The sequence below is a fragment of the Suhomyces tanzawaensis genome, assembly GCF_001661415.1.
Source record: "Suhomyces tanzawaensis NRRL Y-17324 unplaced genomic scaffold CANTAscaffold_3, whole genome shotgun sequence".
Taxonomy (NCBI): domain Eukaryota; kingdom Fungi; phylum Ascomycota; class Pichiomycetes; order Serinales; family Debaryomycetaceae; genus Suhomyces; species Suhomyces tanzawaensis.
The window spans coordinates 1,754,494-1,772,588 of NW_017963638.1; the positions used below are offsets into that span (position 1 = coordinate 1,754,494).

Sequence of the window (18,095 nt, forward strand, 5' to 3'; positions counted from 1 at the left end):
ATGTAAGATAACTAAGTATAAGCAATCGCTTACAACTCCCTAACCGACTTTCTAAACTTCTCTACTTCGTCCCAACAGTTCAAAGTCTTGCCTTGGTTTTCCTTCAAGCATTTGAGCACTTCTTCTCTGGCACTCTTGATGTCATCACTCACTTCGACCTTGGCCAACTTGATGTTCTCCTGTAAGAGGGCAGTCAACTTTGTGATCTTGTCGTTGGTGGAAGGAATGGGTACGTCGTCGGCCTTATCTTTCAACAACGAGTCGCTGGTGGTGGTCTGGAATCTTTTGATGGTTTCTTGCTCTAACTTGGATAATTCAGCAGCCACTCTTTCTTGAATGTACTTTTCAGTATGTTGTGCTCTGGAGTAATCAGACTGGAGGTGTTAGTATGTTGTGGTGGTTGGAGCTGCTGGCGGTGGATGCATCCTCGGTGTCCAATACTTACTTCAGCGGAACCCTCCAATTGGCTCAAAAAAGAGGCACTGAAATCAACAGGCGTCGATGGGGTGAATACTTTGGTCTCTGGTTTGGAAGTTGCGGAACCCATCTTTAGTGACTATGGAGGTAATTGAATAAATCTCCAAACTAATCATAGGCTCTGAGATTGGGTCGTGCGCCGCGACCCCAACATGGAATCAAAATTTTACCACCGAAAATGAAGTTGATCATTGGCCCCCACATTACCGAACATGCCTCCAGTCCAACAGGTTCAATACGCTCACCACCAACCGTCCAACTTTGACAAATTCAAGATGGGTCTCATGATGGGTTCCACCGTCGGAGTCTGTGTTGGTGTGTTATTCGGTGGTTTCTCGATTTTGCAAAACGGTGCTGGTCCTAACGGTGTCATGAGAACCTTGGGTCAGTACATCATGGGTTCTGTTGGAACTTTCGGTTTGTTCATGTCTATTGGTTCTGTCATTAGATCTGACCCATCTTTCCAAGCATACCAAAGATCCATGTTGGAATCACAAAGAGCAACCATCCGGGCCGTCTACAGAAACAACTAAGTTTCAGGCTTCAGTTGTTTGAAATCCAACCCCCCGAGGTCTGGGGAAAGAGACCTTGAAAATGGACGATGTAAATAGGTCTAATACATGCTATTAGTTGATGCTTCTCAGTAGTGAATTTAGCAAGAATCAAAGCTTTCGTGCTATATTGCCAGACTTGAACAAACTTGCACTACATCTTCGAATAAGTCGTAGTGTTTGCTAAACCGTCCGTAGTATTCCTTTATTCTATGTAATCTATATCCTCTGAAGTAAATTATCGTGCAAGTCAAGATTATTGCATTGATATAATTTTGCCAAGTGCGTTGCCAAAGCCAAAACCGAACAACGCTAATTCTCGTTGGTATGCACATGTAACTCTTCTTCAGTTCCCTCCTTAAGGTTGAACAAATATGTCAAGCCAAATTCGGGAACTTTGTGTCGATTTTTGTCCTCGGCATACTTGTCTAACAAGTACTTAGGCTCCAATATAGGCTCACTGCTTAGCTTAAAGGTGCCCCAGTGGATACCTTTCATGAACTTTATGGATGCATCGGCACATATTTGTAGCGACTCTTGTGGAGATATATGACGTGGCTTTTGATGCCATGAAGGGCAATACTGTCCGATGGGCAACAAGCCAAGTTGGATTGGACCATATTTGTGTCCCAAAACTTTGAACAAATCCTTCAGGTAACCGGTATCTCCAGCATGGTACACCAACGATTCGCCGTTTCTTCTTATAATGAACGAGCACCACAATGACTTATTGGAGTCAAAGACATACCTTCCAGACCAGTGCATAGCAGGTACACATACTACCTCATACTTGTCTGGAGAAGCAACATCAAGTGGGATAGTATCCCACCAGTCCATTTCGATTACCTTGTAGATACCTTTTCTTGCCAATTTCAGCTTTAGTCCCAAAGGAACAATCCAGGTAGTGGTGTTTCCTATCTGCTTAGCGAAGTCCAATTCCAAATGGTCTGGATGGTCGTGAGACACAAGCACGTAGTCTATTTTATCGTTGGTAGCATACTTGATGTCATCATAGCTCAACGGGGACTTAAGGAACCTTTTTGGGCCAATTGATTGACTAATAAGGTGGTCACTCATGATGGGATCGGTCAAGAAGTTTATCCCTGCAACCTGAACCAAGGAGCACGATTGGCCCAACCATGTGAACAAAAGTTGATTCTGTATAGCTTTGGAACCACCCTCCATGAGCTGCTTGAACTCACCTGACTTGGCACATGCCTGTAATATCTGAGAATTCTTTCTGAGGTACTCCAAGTTTGGAGTGAATGCTTTAAGAACGCCCTCCACGTCTCCGTGCTCTTCGTCTCCAGGAACCTTATCGTGTAATTCCACCTCATTCCCGTAAATGCTCTCGAAAAATTCCATGAAACGAACCAAAATGAACTCGAAGGCAGTCTGGGGTCTGTATTCGTCAAAGGGATTAATGAACATGCCTGCTACCGTAGCTGAGCGGAACTTCGATATGTCTGTTGACTCCGATAATTTTTGGACCTCCTGGCGTCTCAGGCTTATTATGTGCTTTGTCCGAACTTGCATAAACACCTCGAATGACGTGTATGAAAGAAGGAGCCCGAGCCCCAACTTCGATTTCAATGAAAGTGCCAACCCCATGATGGTGTGCTATCCTAAATGTAGGGACTAAAAAATAAGTTGCGGTCAAAGGGACATTGGTAATATATTACGTAATAACATCTGACCCTAGATTCGTTAGCGGTGTCGATCACCACAGGGTTAAGAGGTCTTTACCGGTTCGTGGGTTTCCCATTTAGTACAGTATCTTATTTAACCTAACCTAATTATATGATGCGAAGAACTAGCTGATCAATGCTTTCTGACAACACCAGCAGCATCGGCAATAGACAAGATGTGCTTCTTGTAGTCGTGGATATTACCAGGGAATCTCTTGACACTACCTTCTTCACTGACCCAAATTTCGTTACAAACCTTGTCGATAATGGTCACATCGTGCGAAACCATCAAGATACCACCCTTGAAGTCACACAATGCGTTGGCAAGAGCATCTAAACCTTGGGTATCCAAGTGATTGGAAGGTTCATCCATAATCAAAATATGTGGTTGCGCTAAACATAAGGCGGCAAATGCAACTCTGGACTTTTGACCACCAGAAAGTAACTCCATTTTTTGCAAACCAAGAGTACCAGTAATACCAAAGGAACCCAAATGGCGTCTGTATTCCTCATCAGACTTACCTGGGAATGCAGTGGACATCCAGGAAACAGCAGAAGTCGTCAAGTCCATGGAGTCAACGTGATGTTGGGCAAAGTAACCGATTCTTAATCTACCGTTTCTGGTGATCAAACCGTCCAATGGTTGGAATTGATCCAAAATAAGCTTCAATAAGGTGGTCTTACCGGTACCGTTACCACCACAGAATGCAATTCTAGAATCCATTTGCACATCCATATCAACATTCCGAAGCAAAATCTTGTCGGGAGTATAACCAAAAGTGACACCTTGTAATCGTAAGATAGGAGGACTGAGCTTTTCTGGATCAGGGAATTTGAAGGTGACCACCTTGTCGTCTTCGGGTGCTTCGAGAAGAGGCAACTTCTCCAACTTCTTAATTCTGGATTGAGCTTCAGAAGACTTGGCTGCATTATATCTGAACTTATCAATAAATTCTTGCAAATGCTTTCTGTAGGCCATTTGATTTTCATATTCACGACGTTGGTTCTTGATTCTTTCTTCTCTTGTAGAGTAGAAAGAGTCGAAATCAGCACCCCTGTAGTAGTCCAATCTCTCCGAGTGTTGGTGGATGATGTCCGTTGCAATATCGTTCAAGAACGCTCTGTCGTGCGAGACTACTAACACAGTAGATTCGTAGGTTTGCAAGTACTTTGCTAAGTAGGTAATGGATGGAACATCCAACATATTAGATGGTTCATCAAGCAATAACAAGTCAGGCTCACAGAATAACGCTCTAGCCAAAGATAATCTCATTCTCCAACCACCAGAGAAGGACTTGGTTGGTAAGTTCTGGGTTTCCTTGGTGAAACCTAAACCAAACAAGATGGCAGCAGCCTTACTTTCAGCCTTATCAGATTCCATTTCGTTTAATTTCTCATTGACTTCTTGGAGATGGGTATCCAAGTCCTCTCTTTCAAGATCCAATTTTTTCACCTCACTAGAACCTTCTTCAAACTCTGCTCTCAATTTCTCTATTTCTGTAATTCTTTCGTTGATCTTTTGCTCTTCTTTGATCAATGTCTTTCTCCACACATCGGCATCCAACACACTTTGTAATGCAGGTGTGTCATCACCTCTGATTTCTTGTTCCACATGTAAAATAGTAATATGCTTAGGAACATTAAGCTCTCTTCTTGATAATGCTCTCAAAAGGGTGGATTTACCAATACCGTTTTGACCAACCAAACCATATCTTCTACCATATGCTAAAGTCAAAGAGGCTTCACTCAAAATTCTTTGACCATCACCGACATATAAGTCAAAGTTTTCAAGTTTGATATCTTTCGACTTACCGGCACTAGAACCAAAGTCAAGAGGGTTAATCTCAAGGAAATAGGAATCATAATCTTCAGTCTTGCTTTCATTGAGTAATTTGGAGGCTTCGTATTGGACAAACTTATTGTTTCTCTTTGCGACCTTCTTAGCAATCTTACGTTCTTGTTTCTCCAACTTCTTCTTATCAACTCTACTTTCCATCTTTCTACCAGTATGTTCGATATCATTACTGGCACTTAATAAAGCCAATGACGAGTTGATATCTCTCTTGGCATTGTTTTGTTGCAACACGTTGATGTCCAAGAGTCTCTTGGAAGTATCACCCGTAAGCTCCAATTTGGCCATGTTTTCCTGGAGCTTTGTAGTTAAAGTAGTTGACAATGAGCTAATGAGTTTGTCTATCTTATCCAGTTGACCTCCTGCATTCATAAGAAGATCTTTCACAAAGTCCATTTCTTCGGGTATATTGACCTGCTGGGAGGCCACACTATCTTCAGTGGAGGCAGACACATGCTGGATATAGCCAACAGTGTAATCAGCAACAATTGGGTCGATCGAAGGCACGGCCTGACGAACTTGAAGGGAGATGTTTGACATTAGGTTTAGTTTTTGAGCCAAATTAACTGCTTGAATGTGCCTTGAAAATACAAATAATAAAAGTACACCAGGGATGCGTTAGCCAATGCAAGGCAGGTTAGTAGCTTATCAAATATAACGGTCTGGCCTACTTCGAATCAGTTTGGTTAAGAATTTTCATGCGAAGGGTACTGCAGGTATGAATCACGTGAGCTGCTTACAGCAAGACAAGTTGCAAAATAATAGCTTAGCTAAGACATACTTGACTACCTCTTGTATGAAGTATCTTGATATACCAAGAGGGAAACAATCCGTGGCTGTATATTTTAGTAATTCAATGTATTGGTTCTTTGCTGAGTAAATATCACTATCATTTCCAAGAATGTTATTGCACGTTTGGGTTAAGTTTTATCATGTGAACATCATACACGCTCTTTAGTGGTATTGGCCTATCAAATAAATAAAGTGCTATTAAGCAATGAGCTTCCAAAGTTAGTTAATGAGTTTGCTACAATTCATTAATGAAAAAGAATAGAAAATATATTGATATCAAAGCAAAATCGGTGCACCGAAAGTATAGAAAAATAATCCATAAAAGGGACTAGGAGGATTCGACAGCAGGTTCATAGAATCTGTTTTTGATCCAAGCAAACTTGTAGGATTCGTCAACTTCCTCAAATTCTCTCTTTTCGATTGGCTCGAAGAAACCGTATCTGGTCCATCCCCACTTCTTTCCCTTAGCATCAGCATCAGCGTTAGCATCTCTCTTTTCAATTGGCTCAAAGAAACCATATCTGGTCCATCCCCATTTCTTTCCCTTAGCNTTAGCATCTCTCTTTTCAATTGGCTCAAAGAAACCATATCTGGTCCATCCCCATTTCTTTCCCTTAGCATCAGCATCAGCGTTAGCATCTCTCTTCTCAATTGGTTCGAAGAAACCATATCTTGTCCAACCCCACTTCTTTCCCTTAGCATCAGCATCAGCATTGGCATCTCTTTTAGAAACAGTTGAGTTACCAGCAAGAGCATTCAAGTCATCAATAGAAATGCCTGATTTCTCAAGGGCTTCTTCAGTAAGGGTGGTATTAATTAACAAGATTACTTTTTGTCCATTAATCTCGACAACAATTGGCTCCTCATCATCAGAGATGGAAGTTTGGGCATTGATGGCTTGTTGGGGGAAAATGATGTCCTGTTCAAGAAATCTACCGGAAGGTTCAGTTGGAGCAGGTGTTTCATCAGAGGTTGGTGCCTCGATAGGTGCTGCAGAGGAAAAGGTAGCAGTAATGATAGCGGCTAAAGTAATGTCAGAGAGTCTCATTCTTGTTTGTGTCTGGATGTTCAGGGAAGTGTAGTAGTGATTCGAATACTTTCGAGGTAATTTGATGTATTTATACTAAAGTTATACATACTTTTTATTTGCAACTTCATACCCAATATCCCACCTCATAGTGTACACTATAACACGAGCATGTTACAAATGTTAATTACTTGCAGAAGGAACACCAAATTGTGTCAAGAAGAGTCTCAAAATTTCCTTTTGCACCCAAATTTAGTAGTTTTTTCAGATGCGATACTACATTTAGGTACATATGTGGGGCACGAAGAATACATCAACCACCTCCGGAAGCCCCTTTGATGTTAAATCAACGATAGGAATACGGAGAAGGAAATAATGATGTTTCAGTTGATTGTCTTCGCTTCTCTTTTTTGATTGAAGATACCCCATTGCAAACCAGATATGGCTGACTGAGCCACAAGGAATTTCTATTTGGGATTGGTTGGTAAAGAATAATGAGGACACAAGACGACTGGGGCGTATTTTGTTGGTTATTTTGTTACAGCGGGTTGCAGAGAGAGTGAATATGAGACGTCCCAATAAATGGGCTCACTTCAGGTTAGATATTTAGGTTATTGAGTGGGATATTTTCCCCAAATCAATATTGAGTAAACTTTACACCTCCGATGTGAAATTCAACGTTCATCGAAGTATGCACAGTCGAAATAAGGCTTGTTCATTGCCTAAATTTGGACAGACATGAACACATTGAAGCATCTACAACACTTCTACGTTTCCGGTTCTAATTACAAAATTACGATGTGCCAGTACTATTCGTTTATTGTCATTAAAATTACAAAACAGCCTTGATCTTGTCTTCCAACTTGTCAGCAGACTTCAAAGCTTGAACATCGGAGTTACCACCGATGTGTTGACCACCAATGAAGACGTTTGGAACAGTTCTTTGTCCGGTCAATTCTTCCAAAGCATCTTGCAAGTCGGAACCGTCTTCCAAAGTATCCAATTCGATGATGTAGGCGTCCTTAGTGATGGAGTTGATGGTGTTCTTAGTGGCAGTACAGAAAGGACAGTAAGTCTATGGTTAGTAATGGTCGAATCATCATGGATTGCATCCACATCACTGGAATACCGGATTAAGCCAGTGCAGGGACTTGCAAAGCCAAGCAAGAGATTGTCAAAAGTGTCAATGCCTCTCGATACAAATTATAGTCTCCTTCATGGCCTATCGAAGCATTGAACAATTGCCGACCCTGCAAATCTTGCCGATCTCACGTCAAATACATACCTTAGAAGCAATGAAAACTGGCTTGGACTTGATCAACTCTTGGATCTTTTGGGTGCTTTGTTGGGAAACCATTCTTGATACTGAAAATGTTCTTCTGAATAATAAGTTCATTAAACGTTGTTGAGGGTTTTTGGCTTTTTTATATTTGGCAATTGGGGATTATGAAAGGAGCTCACGTGCAGCGCCACTGTCGAGGAATGTTAGTCCTGTTAGGAGAGGTCGAATGACGGGGGTCTGCCTAGCTACTCAAATCGACCATAATGGTCGCAACTGGAGAGTGCATCAGTCAGCATGTGTGTAAGCAATTACTCAGCATAAAGATAAAAGGGCCCCACCAAGGGATGGGGCTTAGGTGGCATTTTGGAATGATAAAGCCGTCGTCGGATGAATGTGGGTTTGGGTAGAGGGGGGACCCCATGGGGATAGAGGCGTGGTTGGTATAGGAGGTTGCGGATATCATAGTGGACCACACCTCCGCTATCAGGACGCAATTACAATCATTACAAATGTACGCAGCACTATTGCTTACTAAATTGCGACAACTTGCTCTCCTATGAGTGTATGTCAAACTTATGGCGAGTTGGCTGTACAACTTGGGGTAAATTGTGCAGGTTAACTATGATTGCACGGCTTTCGTGATTCAATAGTCTGACCTCTCTTCATCACTGACAACTTCGTGCTCTTTATTATCGTTATATAAGTCTAGCTAGACCTTCCGTGCACCTACAAGGAAGCAACTTCGGTTCCTGGTAAGATGCCGTGGTGGAAAATCTCGATTTCATACCCATCTGGGTCTCTGAAGAATCCGAGCTCGCCTGCTTCGCCGTACTTTTGGATCCATTCGGAGCCAAAGCTGTCGATCTTCGACACGATTTCCAGGGGGTCCTTCACAGAAACACAGATGTGGCCGTAGCCGCGTTTGGCACCGTCCTCGGTGGTGTTACCGTTGTGATAACCCTTGAACTCGGGGTCGGATTCTGTGCCCCAGTTGTGGGTCAACTCCAAGATACCGGTACGTTGACTGTTGTCGGTGGAGACATTTTCGACGAACGATTCGGAGTCGTCGAAAGCAAGGAAGTAGAGCGAGAACTTGGCTTCTTCGAAGTTCAATGTAGTCAACAACTTGAAGCCCAACACGTTTCTGTAGAAGTCCAAGGACTTCTTAGGGTCGGTCACTCTGACCATGGTGTGGTTGAGTTTGTAGGTGGCCAGGTCGGTCTTGCCTTCTTGCTTGTTGATTCCGTTTTCGATCAACTCGATCCAGTATCCATCAGGGTCCAACACGAAGGCGATGTTCTTTTGTCTACCGTCAGACAACTTCTTCTTGAATTGCACGCCGTCAGCCAACAACTTCTTCTCAGATTCCACGATGTTGTCAACAGACACACAGATGTGGCCAAAGCCTCTGTGGGGGGCGTCGTTGCCGTTGTTGACCGAGAAGTTGGGGTCGTTCTCGGAACCGAAATCATGCTTCAATTCCAAGAGACCTGATTGGGCACCCCAGTTGGCGCCTGGCTCGATGCTGTTAGGGATACCAAGAATGTACAAGGAAAAGGAGTCGCCATTGATGACCTTCTGTTTGACAAAGCCAAAGTGCTTTTCGTAGAAAGGGATGGAGACTTTGGGGTCTTTGACACGGAGACAAGTGTGGTTGAGGACTGGGCCTTGCAACATGGTGTATGGGCGTAGTTGAGGGAGATGGCTTTTCAATTGAGGAAAGAGTCCACGCAATCTGGAGAGGGACATTCTGGGAGTGAAAAGTGACACTTTATATAATTGCGCGAAAGTTCCGGTTGGAATCCAACAGAAAGATTGGGGTTTGGGGGAAGCACACGCTTAATAATGGTGCGTTGGCGAGTGGTACCAGCAAGCGCACGGTCCGCGGAGAATTGATGGCAATCAGGGGACTGGCGAGGAGTATTGCGCTGGCATTTGTCACCCTGGCGCGCCCTGCCAACTGAGTTGGGCGGTGGACACCAATGAGCCACTTTGAGATAGGGACGGTCGGGAGGGCCGACATCCGTGCCGGAGACGGTAGCCCTGAATTCCGAGGGGTGGAACCAGAGTGTCGTGGAAGCGGTGTCGTGGAAGCAGTGTCGTGGTAGCCGCGTCGTGGTAGCATAATAGGACCAGTAGTACCAGTAGTACGAATAGTAGTAGTTTAGTAACATTATGGGACCTAATCTCCTGCGTCTGGCCCTACCTTGCCCATGGCACCACTTATCACCTTTCAGGGACTCAATCTCCATCGCAGTTGCAATATGCATAGCCTAAATCACTCCTATAACACTGCTGAGCAAGTCTTCCGCTGTCAAGTGTCCGATCTCTGGTGACGGGTTGGTCATTGGGTGCAAATTGCCGTCGCATCCGAGATGACACAGCAGGAGCCAGAGCCGGTACGAGTAGCGACTCATTGCCTGGACTTGCCCGTAGTGAGTCATACCTGATATACCTGATGTAGTAGCGTCTTATTTTCTGGCAGAGTATCTTATTGTCTTTTGCCCCGCCAAATCATGCTCGGACCTTTTTTGCAAGATTGAACCGAAGCACCGAGGCCCATTCTCAACGGTTTCGACCCTACACCAGTGGAACCCATAAATAACACAGAATACCCACTCCCAGTTCTTCCGCTTCGAATCCCTGTTTTGTTCCGTCTACAATAGTCCAGCTACCGTCCCGAACCGTTTGCTACATCGCTTCGTTCGCTACCCTCTCGCCAGTGCATCCATCGTATACTGTACGACAAAATATCTGGGGAACAAATTTTTCAAGTGGAACCCACGAAACCAACACCTCTGTCCAGCGTCGTCCGTGTTGTTGCTGTATCGAACTGGTTCTAGTCACAACCCTCGAACACCACCCAAAACACACTCTCCGGGTCATTTTCACCCATTTGCCATCGCTGTGGATCACATCAGCCATCGCCATGTCATTTGTCAGATTCATCAGGTCGTTCTCGTCGGCACCCAGCTTGAGGTCCGCCCACGCGTCCAACCCTCGTAAGACCCTCCTCGACATCGCCAGCAGGTACAACCAGAACCAGGCCATTTCCATGGTCACTGCCCACGACTTCATCACCGGCAGAATGCTCGAGAAAGCCAACATCGACATCGCGCTCGTGGGCGACTCGTTGGCCATGACCACCTTGGGCTACAAGGACACCAACGAGCTTCCGTTCGAGGAGTTTCTTTACCACGTCCGCTCGGTGGCACGCGGTAACGCCACCTCGTTTTTGGTGGCTGATTTGCCGTTTGGGACCTTCGAGCGCCTGACCGATCAGGCAGTCGATACTTGTGTCCGTTTGGTCAAGGAAGGAGGCGTCCAGGGCATCAAGGTGGAGGGTGGAAACCCCGAGATCCTTCCCACCATCAGGAAGTTGAACAGCATGGGCATTCCCATCATGGGTCACGTTGGCTTGACCCCCCAGAGACACAACTCCTTGGGTGGCTTTAAGCTCCAGGGCAACAGTGTTGAGACAGCTGCCCAAATCTACCGTGAGGTTCGCGCCTTGCAAGAGGCTGGCGTGTTTGCGATTGTGTTGGAGTGCATTCCCAACCGTTTGGCTGAGTTCATCACCGCCAACATCCAGGTGCCTACCATCGGAATAGGTGCTGGTCCTGGGGTCTCGGGACAGGTGTTGGTGATCGCAGACATGTTGGGGATGTGCGACCCTGACGACTCGCACATGGCCAAGTTTGTCAAGGGATACGACGGCTTCTTCAAGCGAGGAGTGGAGGGGTTGAAAACCTACAAAAGCGACTTGGAAGAGAAGAAATTTCCCACCGAGGAGCACGGCTACAAAATCAAAAAGGGAATCATGGACGAGTTGAGAAAGCTCAACTTGTAATCCCAAAATAAAGAGGGCACCAGTAATTTTAAATTGAGTTCAATAACCAGACAAAGGTTATTTATCTCTCTCTCGGATGTCGCATATCGACAGATACTGACTGGCACGTGGATACGGATATTATAGACAAATATACTACTATGACTTTTCAGGTGTAGGTGGCTGGGCCACGTGGATTAGTCAACACTTTGGGCTCCCAAATATAAAGTCCCAAATTGGGCAAGATCTTCCAAAACTGCAAACTATATGTTACTTCCAATACCGACAATTCCATTCTATTGACTTCAAACCGTGGCCATTAATACGTAGCGAAGAATAGGTTACTCATTCTTGAAAGTAAATTCAAGAACTGAGATTTTATAGCTTTATTCCCCTTCTATTGCCCGTATTCTTATGGACCTGTCTTCGTATTGCCAAGTATACTTTCATGTTTCTCCTCGCTCGATCACGGTACTCTTTCATCTTCTACAAAGCTTTTCTTCCATAATCCTTAATTCCCCTTCATACTCATGCTCGGATATTTTCCCCCCACGCAGGACCAATCCTCCATATAATTAATTCTTTATCTCGTGCTAAAGGCTAAGTTCAGATCAAGTAACCGAACACTTAGATCTGCAAGAGAACTACTATGACTATTCCAGTAGCCTCCAACACCGACCCCAAAGTGCTACGGGTCTTTGTGGTCAGACATGGCCAGACAGACCACAACGTCCAGAAGATTCTCCAAGGACACAAAGACATTGACATCAACGAACGAGGCGCTTCACAGGCTGTCTTGGTGGGCAAGGTGTTTGCTTCCATTCCTCTTGACGACATCGTCTCGTCCGACTTGGTCAGATGCAAGAATACAGTCTCGGAAATTGCCAAGTTCCATCCAGAGGTAGAAACCGCCTACACTTACAACTTCAGAGAACGCAACATGGGGCCAGTTGAAGGCATGTACCTCACAGAAGCAAAGGAGAAGTACGGGGATAACTACAGAAACATGGGCGAACAGCCCAAGGAGTTCAGGGAAAGAGTGGAGTCAGAGTGGCTCAAGGTGGTGGCAAAGAACAACGACAGCACCAATATAGTCTTGTGTACACATGGTGGTGTTATAAGCATGTGGGCAAACTACTTATATAGAGAGAAAGGATTCAAATCCAGGGTGAATGAAGAGAAGTTGAAGTTCCCGTTCAACACCTCAATCACAGTGATCGATGTGCATAAAGGGACAGGCGAAGGTTGGATCCAGGACTTCGGAAGCACGGAGCACTTAGGCGGGCACTTCGAAGTGAAGGACCAAGAGATTAGATAATATAGAGATTAGAACCATAGAATGAGATATAATGCCTAGTAAGAATATTATTTATAAGCTATTACATAAGCACAGACTATACTTTTCAGGTTCATATTGCTCCTGTTCAGCAACCCCAACATGTCACGGGTAGCTTTCCTCCGTCCCTTCAGGGCCCCGCTTGTGCGCAAGCACCCTGTAGCTAGCTTCGGCCCATTCAGAAACTTTTCATCCGACCCTTCCTACTTGGGAGATGCTCTTTCTACAGATGGTTCCATAGAAACAGTTCCTTTGGCATACGATACACATCTTGCTGATTCGGAGGCTGGGTCTAAAAAGTCCCCAATCTTAATCTTGCACGGACTTTTCGGTTCCAAGACTAATTCCAGAACAGTGGCAAAAGAATTGGCATCCAAGCTCGACAGAAATGTGTTCTGCCTTGATTTGAGGAATTTCGGACAATCACCCCACAACCAGAGACTTGACTACCCAGCATTATCAGCAGATGTCGAACGATTCATCATAGAGTCCGACTTCGCTCAAAAACCAATTTTGATAGGGCATTCCATGGGTGCCAAAACTATCATGGCACTTGCTTTGCGCCAACCAGACTTGCCAAAAATGTTGATTCCAGTGGATAATGCACCCGTGGACTTGAGCTCCAGCTCAGGCTCCAATTCTGGGTTTATTAAGTACGTCAATCAGTTGAGGTTGTCGCTCGAAAAGTACAAATATACCAACATAAAAGACGTGGATGCCCAATTAGCCAAAGTGGAGCCTTCCTTACCTGTCAGACAGTTCCTATTGACTAATCTCAATAGAGGCAAGAAGAACGATGTCATTACTTCCAAAATTCCCTTGGATATTGTGGGAGAAGCTATAGTCAAGGGCAAAATTTCCAGTTGGCCTTTCGATTCAAATGTCAGTAGATGGTCACAGGGTCCTGTCATGTTCATCAGGGGTACAGAGTCCAATTATGTGCCTGATGAAATCATCCCGGAAATCGGTAAATACTTTCCAGACTTTGAAATTAGAGATGTGAAATCGGGGCATTGGGTGATCAGTGAAAAACCCAAGGAGTTTGTTGACTTGGTGGTTGAGTTTGTGGAGAGAAAGGAAGATGAACTATAGATAGACCGTGTATATAACGATTATAGTACAAGCTAATACCGACTAGAGTTTATTAAAATATTTGTCAAAGCTGAATCTTTGGTGATCCTGGCCAGCCTTATCGTGTTGGTTGATTTCTGAAGTTTGCAAACTTTCAAATATACAAACGAATATACATAGTGCAGAAACAGCTTACAAGTCGGAAACCTTGGCCCTACCTTCACCCACAAAATCGCCATAAACATCGAATCTTCTCTGGTAATGAACCGGAATCCCCTCTCTGGCCTTTGGCAACAAGTCCTTGTCTAACTCTGCGTATAAGATTTCTTCACCTTCGCCTGCCTCAGCGATAATGTTTCCAAGTGGATCAGCGACCAAAGAGTGCCCGTATGCTTGATACCCGCCACCTTCGACGTCTCTGGCAGGGCTGCACAACACTGTGAAAAGCTCATTGTCGACGGCTCTCGATCTGGCCAAGAGGTGCCAGTGCAAAGGACCGGTGGTGGTGTTGAATGCTCCTGGGTAGAACATGGCAAAAGAATTGTAAGGACTTCTGGAAGCGATAGAGGCCAATTCTGGAAATCTGATGTCGTAACAGATTCCCAATCCGACATTGCCGAACTCACCCAACTTAAAGACGGTGGCCTTGTCACCACCAGTCAAAGTCACCAGCTCTTTGAAGGTGATTCCGTTGGGAATATCGATGTCAAACAAGTGAGTCTTTCTGTGCTTGGCGATAATTTCACCCTCTGGCGAAAACGTCAACGAGGTGTTGAAGATCTTGTTATCGAGGCTAGGGTCCAATTCAGGAATGGAGCCTCCCACGATGAAAATCTTGTGCTTGCGAGCCAACGAAGCCAATGCGTTGGTAGTCTCACCTTGGGGAATGAGCTCGGCATAGTTGCGGAACTGGTCAACAGCATATGGCGAGTTGAAGCACTCTGGCAACATCACCAAATCCAACTTGGTCTTTGATCCAGCCACAGCGTCATCGATATACTTGGATACTTTGGCAAGATTGGCTGCTTTGTCGGCTCCAGCCTTCAATTGGATGAGGGCAATCCTCAAGCTCTTGGATAATGGACTTTTCAACACGGGAGAACTCATAATTGGTGGTAAATGGCTTTTGGGGGCCACTATCATAGCCGCCCAAATTAGGTGAGCCGGTCGTGCGCGGGTCTCTGGCGCATAACTGTGGAGATATGTTGGGGTACCAGACCCGGAGATATTTGGAGCGATGGCTTTGGAATTGTCGTGATGTTGAACGTAGTAAGTAGAATGGAAGTTGCCGTGGGTTGGATTGAATTTTAGCCTCAGTGTTAATATTCATATTATTTGGTTTTATCTTTGATGAATATGTGGTAGTATAGTGTGCCTGGGTTGCACTTGATAGAATACAAGTGTATCGGATTAAAAGCTGTGAATTAAGAATAAGCCAAATTGTGACACCGTAAGAAAGATTGGGTACTATCTGTTCTCTTACATTTTTGTGCAAATTATTTAGCAAATGATTTTCCACTAGACATTTGCAAAATATAATGAGAATATTCGTTCTCCAGGAAGTTGTCCCCATTCAGAACGCAACACGCTTTGAATAAACATTGAACACTGTCTTCAAGATGTCCCTGAATTGAACAAAATTGACGTTGCCTACGAACATAAATCACGCTTTTATGTAAGCAATGAACTATCACACGAAATGTGTTGAAAAATAAACGCACAATTAAGATCAAAACTTATAAAATAACAGCTGAATACCAGGACTGTAGTTTAGCTGCTGCATATTCTATGGCGCTCTAGTGTTACCCCCAAGCAGGAAATTTGGGGAAAATATAGCCACCTGAAAAACATACACTTATGACTAATAAATGTAGATTCCGACACGTATTATTTCCTAGGATTCTATAAACTCATGTTCTCCTTGTACTTTGTCGTTTCCTTCAACCACTTCAAGTGGGGTATGAAAAGATCAGTACACCACTGAGTATACTTCTTGTCATCCTGTTCAATATATTTCAAGTACTTGAACATGTATTCAGACTTGGTGGCGTCAGAGCCATCGATAGCATTGCCATCGCTATCGTAGTAGTTAGGACACAATGCTTGGGTGAAAAGCTGCATCACCCTAAGATCAAAGTCGTATCCCACATTTTCGTACATTGACTCGTACATTCTGATGTGGTTACCGCTTTTCTCGTAGACAAGCTCATGGTTGTTCCATAACCAGTCGGGGTAATACTTGGGGTACGACAAATGCATGAAAATTAAATCAATCTCTTCCTCTTGTTCAGTATTAAATTTGGATTGATCTGGGTCAAAATGACCTAATGACTTTGAGGTAAATCCTCCTTCATTTTCCTTGAAGTAACCCACCCACGAGAATTGTTTAAGCGTTTGGAACCAAGGTTCACCCATCACATGTGCAGCTCCAATAAAAGTTTCCTTGTCACCTTCACCAGCTGACCCCTGAGTGAATAATGGATAATAGTAGTCTGGACCAAACACGTTATAGTATAAGCATAAAAGCAAGGTCTTCAAGTGTGATGTTTTGTTGATCATAAGCATGCCTGTTTCCGAAGCAGGATCTGGCAAAGTGCCTTCGAATGTATGGAAAGCGGACTCCTTGAATGTATATTGACTAAGCGGCCTAGGACCCATAGCTCCAGCTTTTTCGGCCTGCTTGCGATCGTAATTGTTGTATCTGATCTTCTTTTCTTTCACATCGATTCCGGCAATTTCATAGAACTTTGGATTGGTTGTTCTTGCCCATGCGTCCGGCCAGATCACCAAGTTGGTCTCGGTGTACGTTTTAGAATCGAACAAGTAATCGATATCGGTGGTTGGAAAGTTATCAGAGTCAATATACAACACGTTTTCAAACTTTGAGCTCAAAAGTGCAAGCATCTTGTATTGGTAGCCACCGATTCCAAACTTCTCGTTTAACTCTTTTGCCAACTTGCCATCGAAAACATTACATCTTGCGTTCAACTTTGGCAACAAAGTTTCACAGAAATCTTTCTCGTACTCGTCTTGCGACGCGATAAATAACTCAATTGGAAGCTTGGCGCCAGTCTTTCTGATCTGCTTAATAACCAAGTAGGACAACCAACTGTATTTGCCACCACCGATCATAACGTAACCAGAGCTTCCCTGGTAGTTGCTCCATTCGGGGTCCGATTTCAACACGTTTCCGAAAGTATCGACCCCGTAATTTTCGATAAGCTTGTTAATGTGGCTATCAACATACTTGGTATGAGAGTCTTTGAGTTCCTCGAAAAGTGCATCACTGATGTCCAACCTACCAGCCAAATATTCCTTGGAGAACAAAAAGCTTTCGTCGCCTGAAAACACTTCCTTGGCTTGACCATCTTTCTCCTGGATGTATTTGCCCTTAATAGAACCAGATTTGATCGCATAGTCTTCCATTCCATTGAAAAACACGGTGTAGTCACGGATGGACTTGAGAACTTCACCGCTAGCACCTGCTTCCTTCAGGGACCCTGAGCTTGAGCCGGTATTACTTTTCAGTGAACCTTCTCCGCCAGGAGTTGAGATGCTCCCATCTCTGTAGTTGGCAAAGAGGAAATGAACGGTTACAAGAGCTGCGAACACTCCGATTAGGAACTTGAGCTTGTCCCGCTTAATAGCCCTTATGATACTCATGGATGTGGTTGGTGTAAATGCAGTGGTGGATTTACATACGCGATCGCGTTGATCAATATACACGTGACCGGATCAAAATCAAGCGGACTATATTGGTATTCTGGACCTGCAATATCACTGCTAAAGCATCTAAAACCTCATGGTGAAGTCTATGTATGTAGAGACAAAGTAAAATATTTTCACACTATTTGGCGTTTCTGATATAAATCGGGTTATATTACAAATCGAAGTTATTAAAGTAAGCATTGCGCTTTTCATACCTGCTCTACCTCCACAACAATGCGGTAACTTTAAGTAGAAAACTCCTCAAAATTCTCAGCCCGTAAATACCTACTTTCACCCATAACTGAAATGCGTTTAATGTTGTTGTTTGCTATTGCACAGTATGCTTGAGAAAGGCCAACATCATTAACAAACTACAATATTAAATTTGAATATTGGGTGCAAAGGAGGCTGAATTGTCCGGATTTCTGCTCGGAATGGCTACAGGACAGCGACAGTAGGCACTACTTGGTGTCTCATTAATC

At 44.2% G+C, this 18,095-nt stretch overlaps 12 protein-coding genes across 12 annotated transcripts; 4 read left to right on the forward strand and 8 right to left on the reverse strand.

Annotated features, from left to right (window-relative positions):
* Positions 1-29: 29 nt before the first annotated feature.
* CANTADRAFT_50720 (uncharacterized protein) lies at positions 30-547 on the reverse strand (the record flags this gene model as incomplete). Its single annotated transcript, XM_020209862.1, has 2 exons — positions 30-374; positions 446-547. The coding sequence occupies 2 exons, from the start codon at positions 545-547 to the stop codon at positions 30-32; spliced, it is 447 nt and encodes a 148-aa protein (XP_020065519.1).
* On the forward strand, positions 446-1,046 carry CANTADRAFT_25981 (uncharacterized protein). The gene has a single exon (XM_020207608.1). It carries the CDS (start codon positions 690-692, stop codon positions 1,008-1,010), a length of 321 nt encoding a protein of 106 aa, XP_020065520.1. The 5' UTR covers positions 446-689; the 3' UTR covers positions 1,011-1,046.
* Positions 1,047-1,116: 70 nt separating this feature from the next.
* Positions 1,117-2,655, reverse strand: CANTADRAFT_25982 (N-acetylphosphatidylethanolamine-hydrolyzing phospholipase D). The gene has a single exon (XM_020207609.1). It carries the CDS (start codon positions 2,637-2,639, stop codon positions 1,341-1,343), a length of 1,299 nt encoding a protein of 432 aa, XP_020065521.1. The 5' UTR covers positions 2,640-2,655; the 3' UTR covers positions 1,117-1,340.
* Positions 2,656-2,773: 118 nt separating this feature from the next.
* On the reverse strand, positions 2,774-5,227 carry GCN20 (putative AAA family ATPase). Its single transcript, XM_020207610.1, has one exon. It carries the CDS (start codon positions 5,106-5,108, stop codon positions 2,850-2,852), a length of 2,259 nt encoding a protein of 752 aa, XP_020065522.1. The 5' UTR covers positions 5,109-5,227; the 3' UTR covers positions 2,774-2,849.
* Positions 5,228-5,688: 461 nt separating this feature from the next.
* MFALPHA (mating pheromone alpha) lies at positions 5,689-6,408 on the reverse strand (the record flags this gene model as incomplete). Its single annotated transcript, XM_020206140.1, has 1 exon — positions 5,689-6,408. One exon carries the CDS (start codon positions 6,406-6,408, stop codon positions 5,689-5,691), a length of 720 nt encoding a protein of 239 aa, XP_020065523.1.
* Positions 6,409-7,190: 782 nt separating this feature from the next.
* TTR1 (dithiol glutaredoxin) lies at positions 7,191-7,744 on the reverse strand (the record flags this gene model as incomplete). Its single annotated transcript, XM_020211222.1, has 2 exons — positions 7,191-7,462; positions 7,673-7,744. 2 exons carry the CDS (start codon positions 7,742-7,744, stop codon positions 7,220-7,222), a joined length of 315 nt encoding a protein of 104 aa, XP_020065524.1. The 3' UTR covers positions 7,191-7,219.
* A 651-nt stretch (positions 7,745-8,395) lies between these two features.
* On the reverse strand, positions 8,396-9,346 carry GLO1 (lactoylglutathione lyase; the record flags this gene model as incomplete). The annotated part of the gene is made up of 1 exon (XM_020206720.1): positions 8,396-9,346. One exon carries the CDS (start codon positions 9,344-9,346, stop codon positions 8,396-8,398), a length of 951 nt encoding a protein of 316 aa, XP_020065525.1.
* Positions 9,347-10,598: 1,252 nt separating this feature from the next.
* CANTADRAFT_49848 (3-methyl-2-oxobutanoate hydroxymethyltransferase) lies at positions 10,599-11,519 on the forward strand (the record flags this gene model as incomplete). The annotated part of the gene is made up of 1 exon (XM_020209761.1): positions 10,599-11,519. One exon carries the CDS (start codon positions 10,599-10,601, stop codon positions 11,517-11,519), a length of 921 nt encoding a protein of 306 aa, XP_020065526.1.
* Positions 11,520-12,094: 575 nt separating this feature from the next.
* CANTADRAFT_339475 (phosphoglycerate mutase) lies at positions 12,095-12,816 on the forward strand (the record flags this gene model as incomplete). The annotated part of the gene is made up of 1 exon (XM_020208558.1): positions 12,095-12,816. Exon 1 carries the CDS (start codon positions 12,148-12,150, stop codon positions 12,814-12,816), a length of 669 nt encoding a protein of 222 aa, XP_020065527.1. The 5' UTR covers positions 12,095-12,147.
* Positions 12,817-12,936: 120 nt separating this feature from the next.
* Positions 12,937-13,926, forward strand: CANTADRAFT_21632 (uncharacterized protein; the record flags this gene model as incomplete). The annotated part of the gene is made up of 1 exon (XM_020206721.1): positions 12,937-13,926. The coding sequence occupies one exon, from the start codon at positions 12,937-12,939 to the stop codon at positions 13,924-13,926; it is 990 nt and encodes a 329-aa protein (XP_020065528.1).
* Positions 13,927-14,097: 171 nt separating this feature from the next.
* On the reverse strand, positions 14,098-15,012 carry NIT3 (putative hydrolase; the record flags this gene model as incomplete). Its single annotated transcript, XM_020209744.1, has 1 exon — positions 14,098-15,012. The coding sequence occupies one exon, from the start codon at positions 15,010-15,012 to the stop codon at positions 14,098-14,100; it is 915 nt and encodes a 304-aa protein (XP_020065529.1).
* Positions 15,013-15,750: 738 nt separating this feature from the next.
* MNN2 (Mnn2p) lies at positions 15,751-17,540 on the reverse strand. The gene has a single exon (XM_020211224.1). It carries the CDS (start codon positions 17,329-17,331, stop codon positions 15,808-15,810), a length of 1,524 nt encoding a protein of 507 aa, XP_020065530.1. The 5' UTR covers positions 17,332-17,540; the 3' UTR covers positions 15,751-15,807.
* Positions 17,541-18,095: the final 555 nt, after the last annotated feature.

Bases quoted from the DNA above. Each gene is read 5' to 3' on its own strand.
- CANTADRAFT_25981 (XM_020207608.1), top strand. From the start codon at position 690: ATGCCTCCAGTCCAACAGGTTCAATACGCTCACCACCAACCGTCCAAC.
- CANTADRAFT_25982 (XM_020207609.1), bottom strand. From the start codon at position 2,639: ATGGGGTTGGCACTTTCATTGAAATCGAAGTTGGGGCTCGGGCTCCTT.
- GCN20 (XM_020207610.1), bottom strand. From the start codon at position 5,108: ATGTCAAACATCTCCCTTCAAGTTCGTCAGGCCGTGCCTTCGATCGAC.
- MNN2 (XM_020211224.1), bottom strand. From the start codon at position 17,331: ATGGAAGACTATGCGATCAAATCTGGTTCTATTAAGGGCAAATACATC.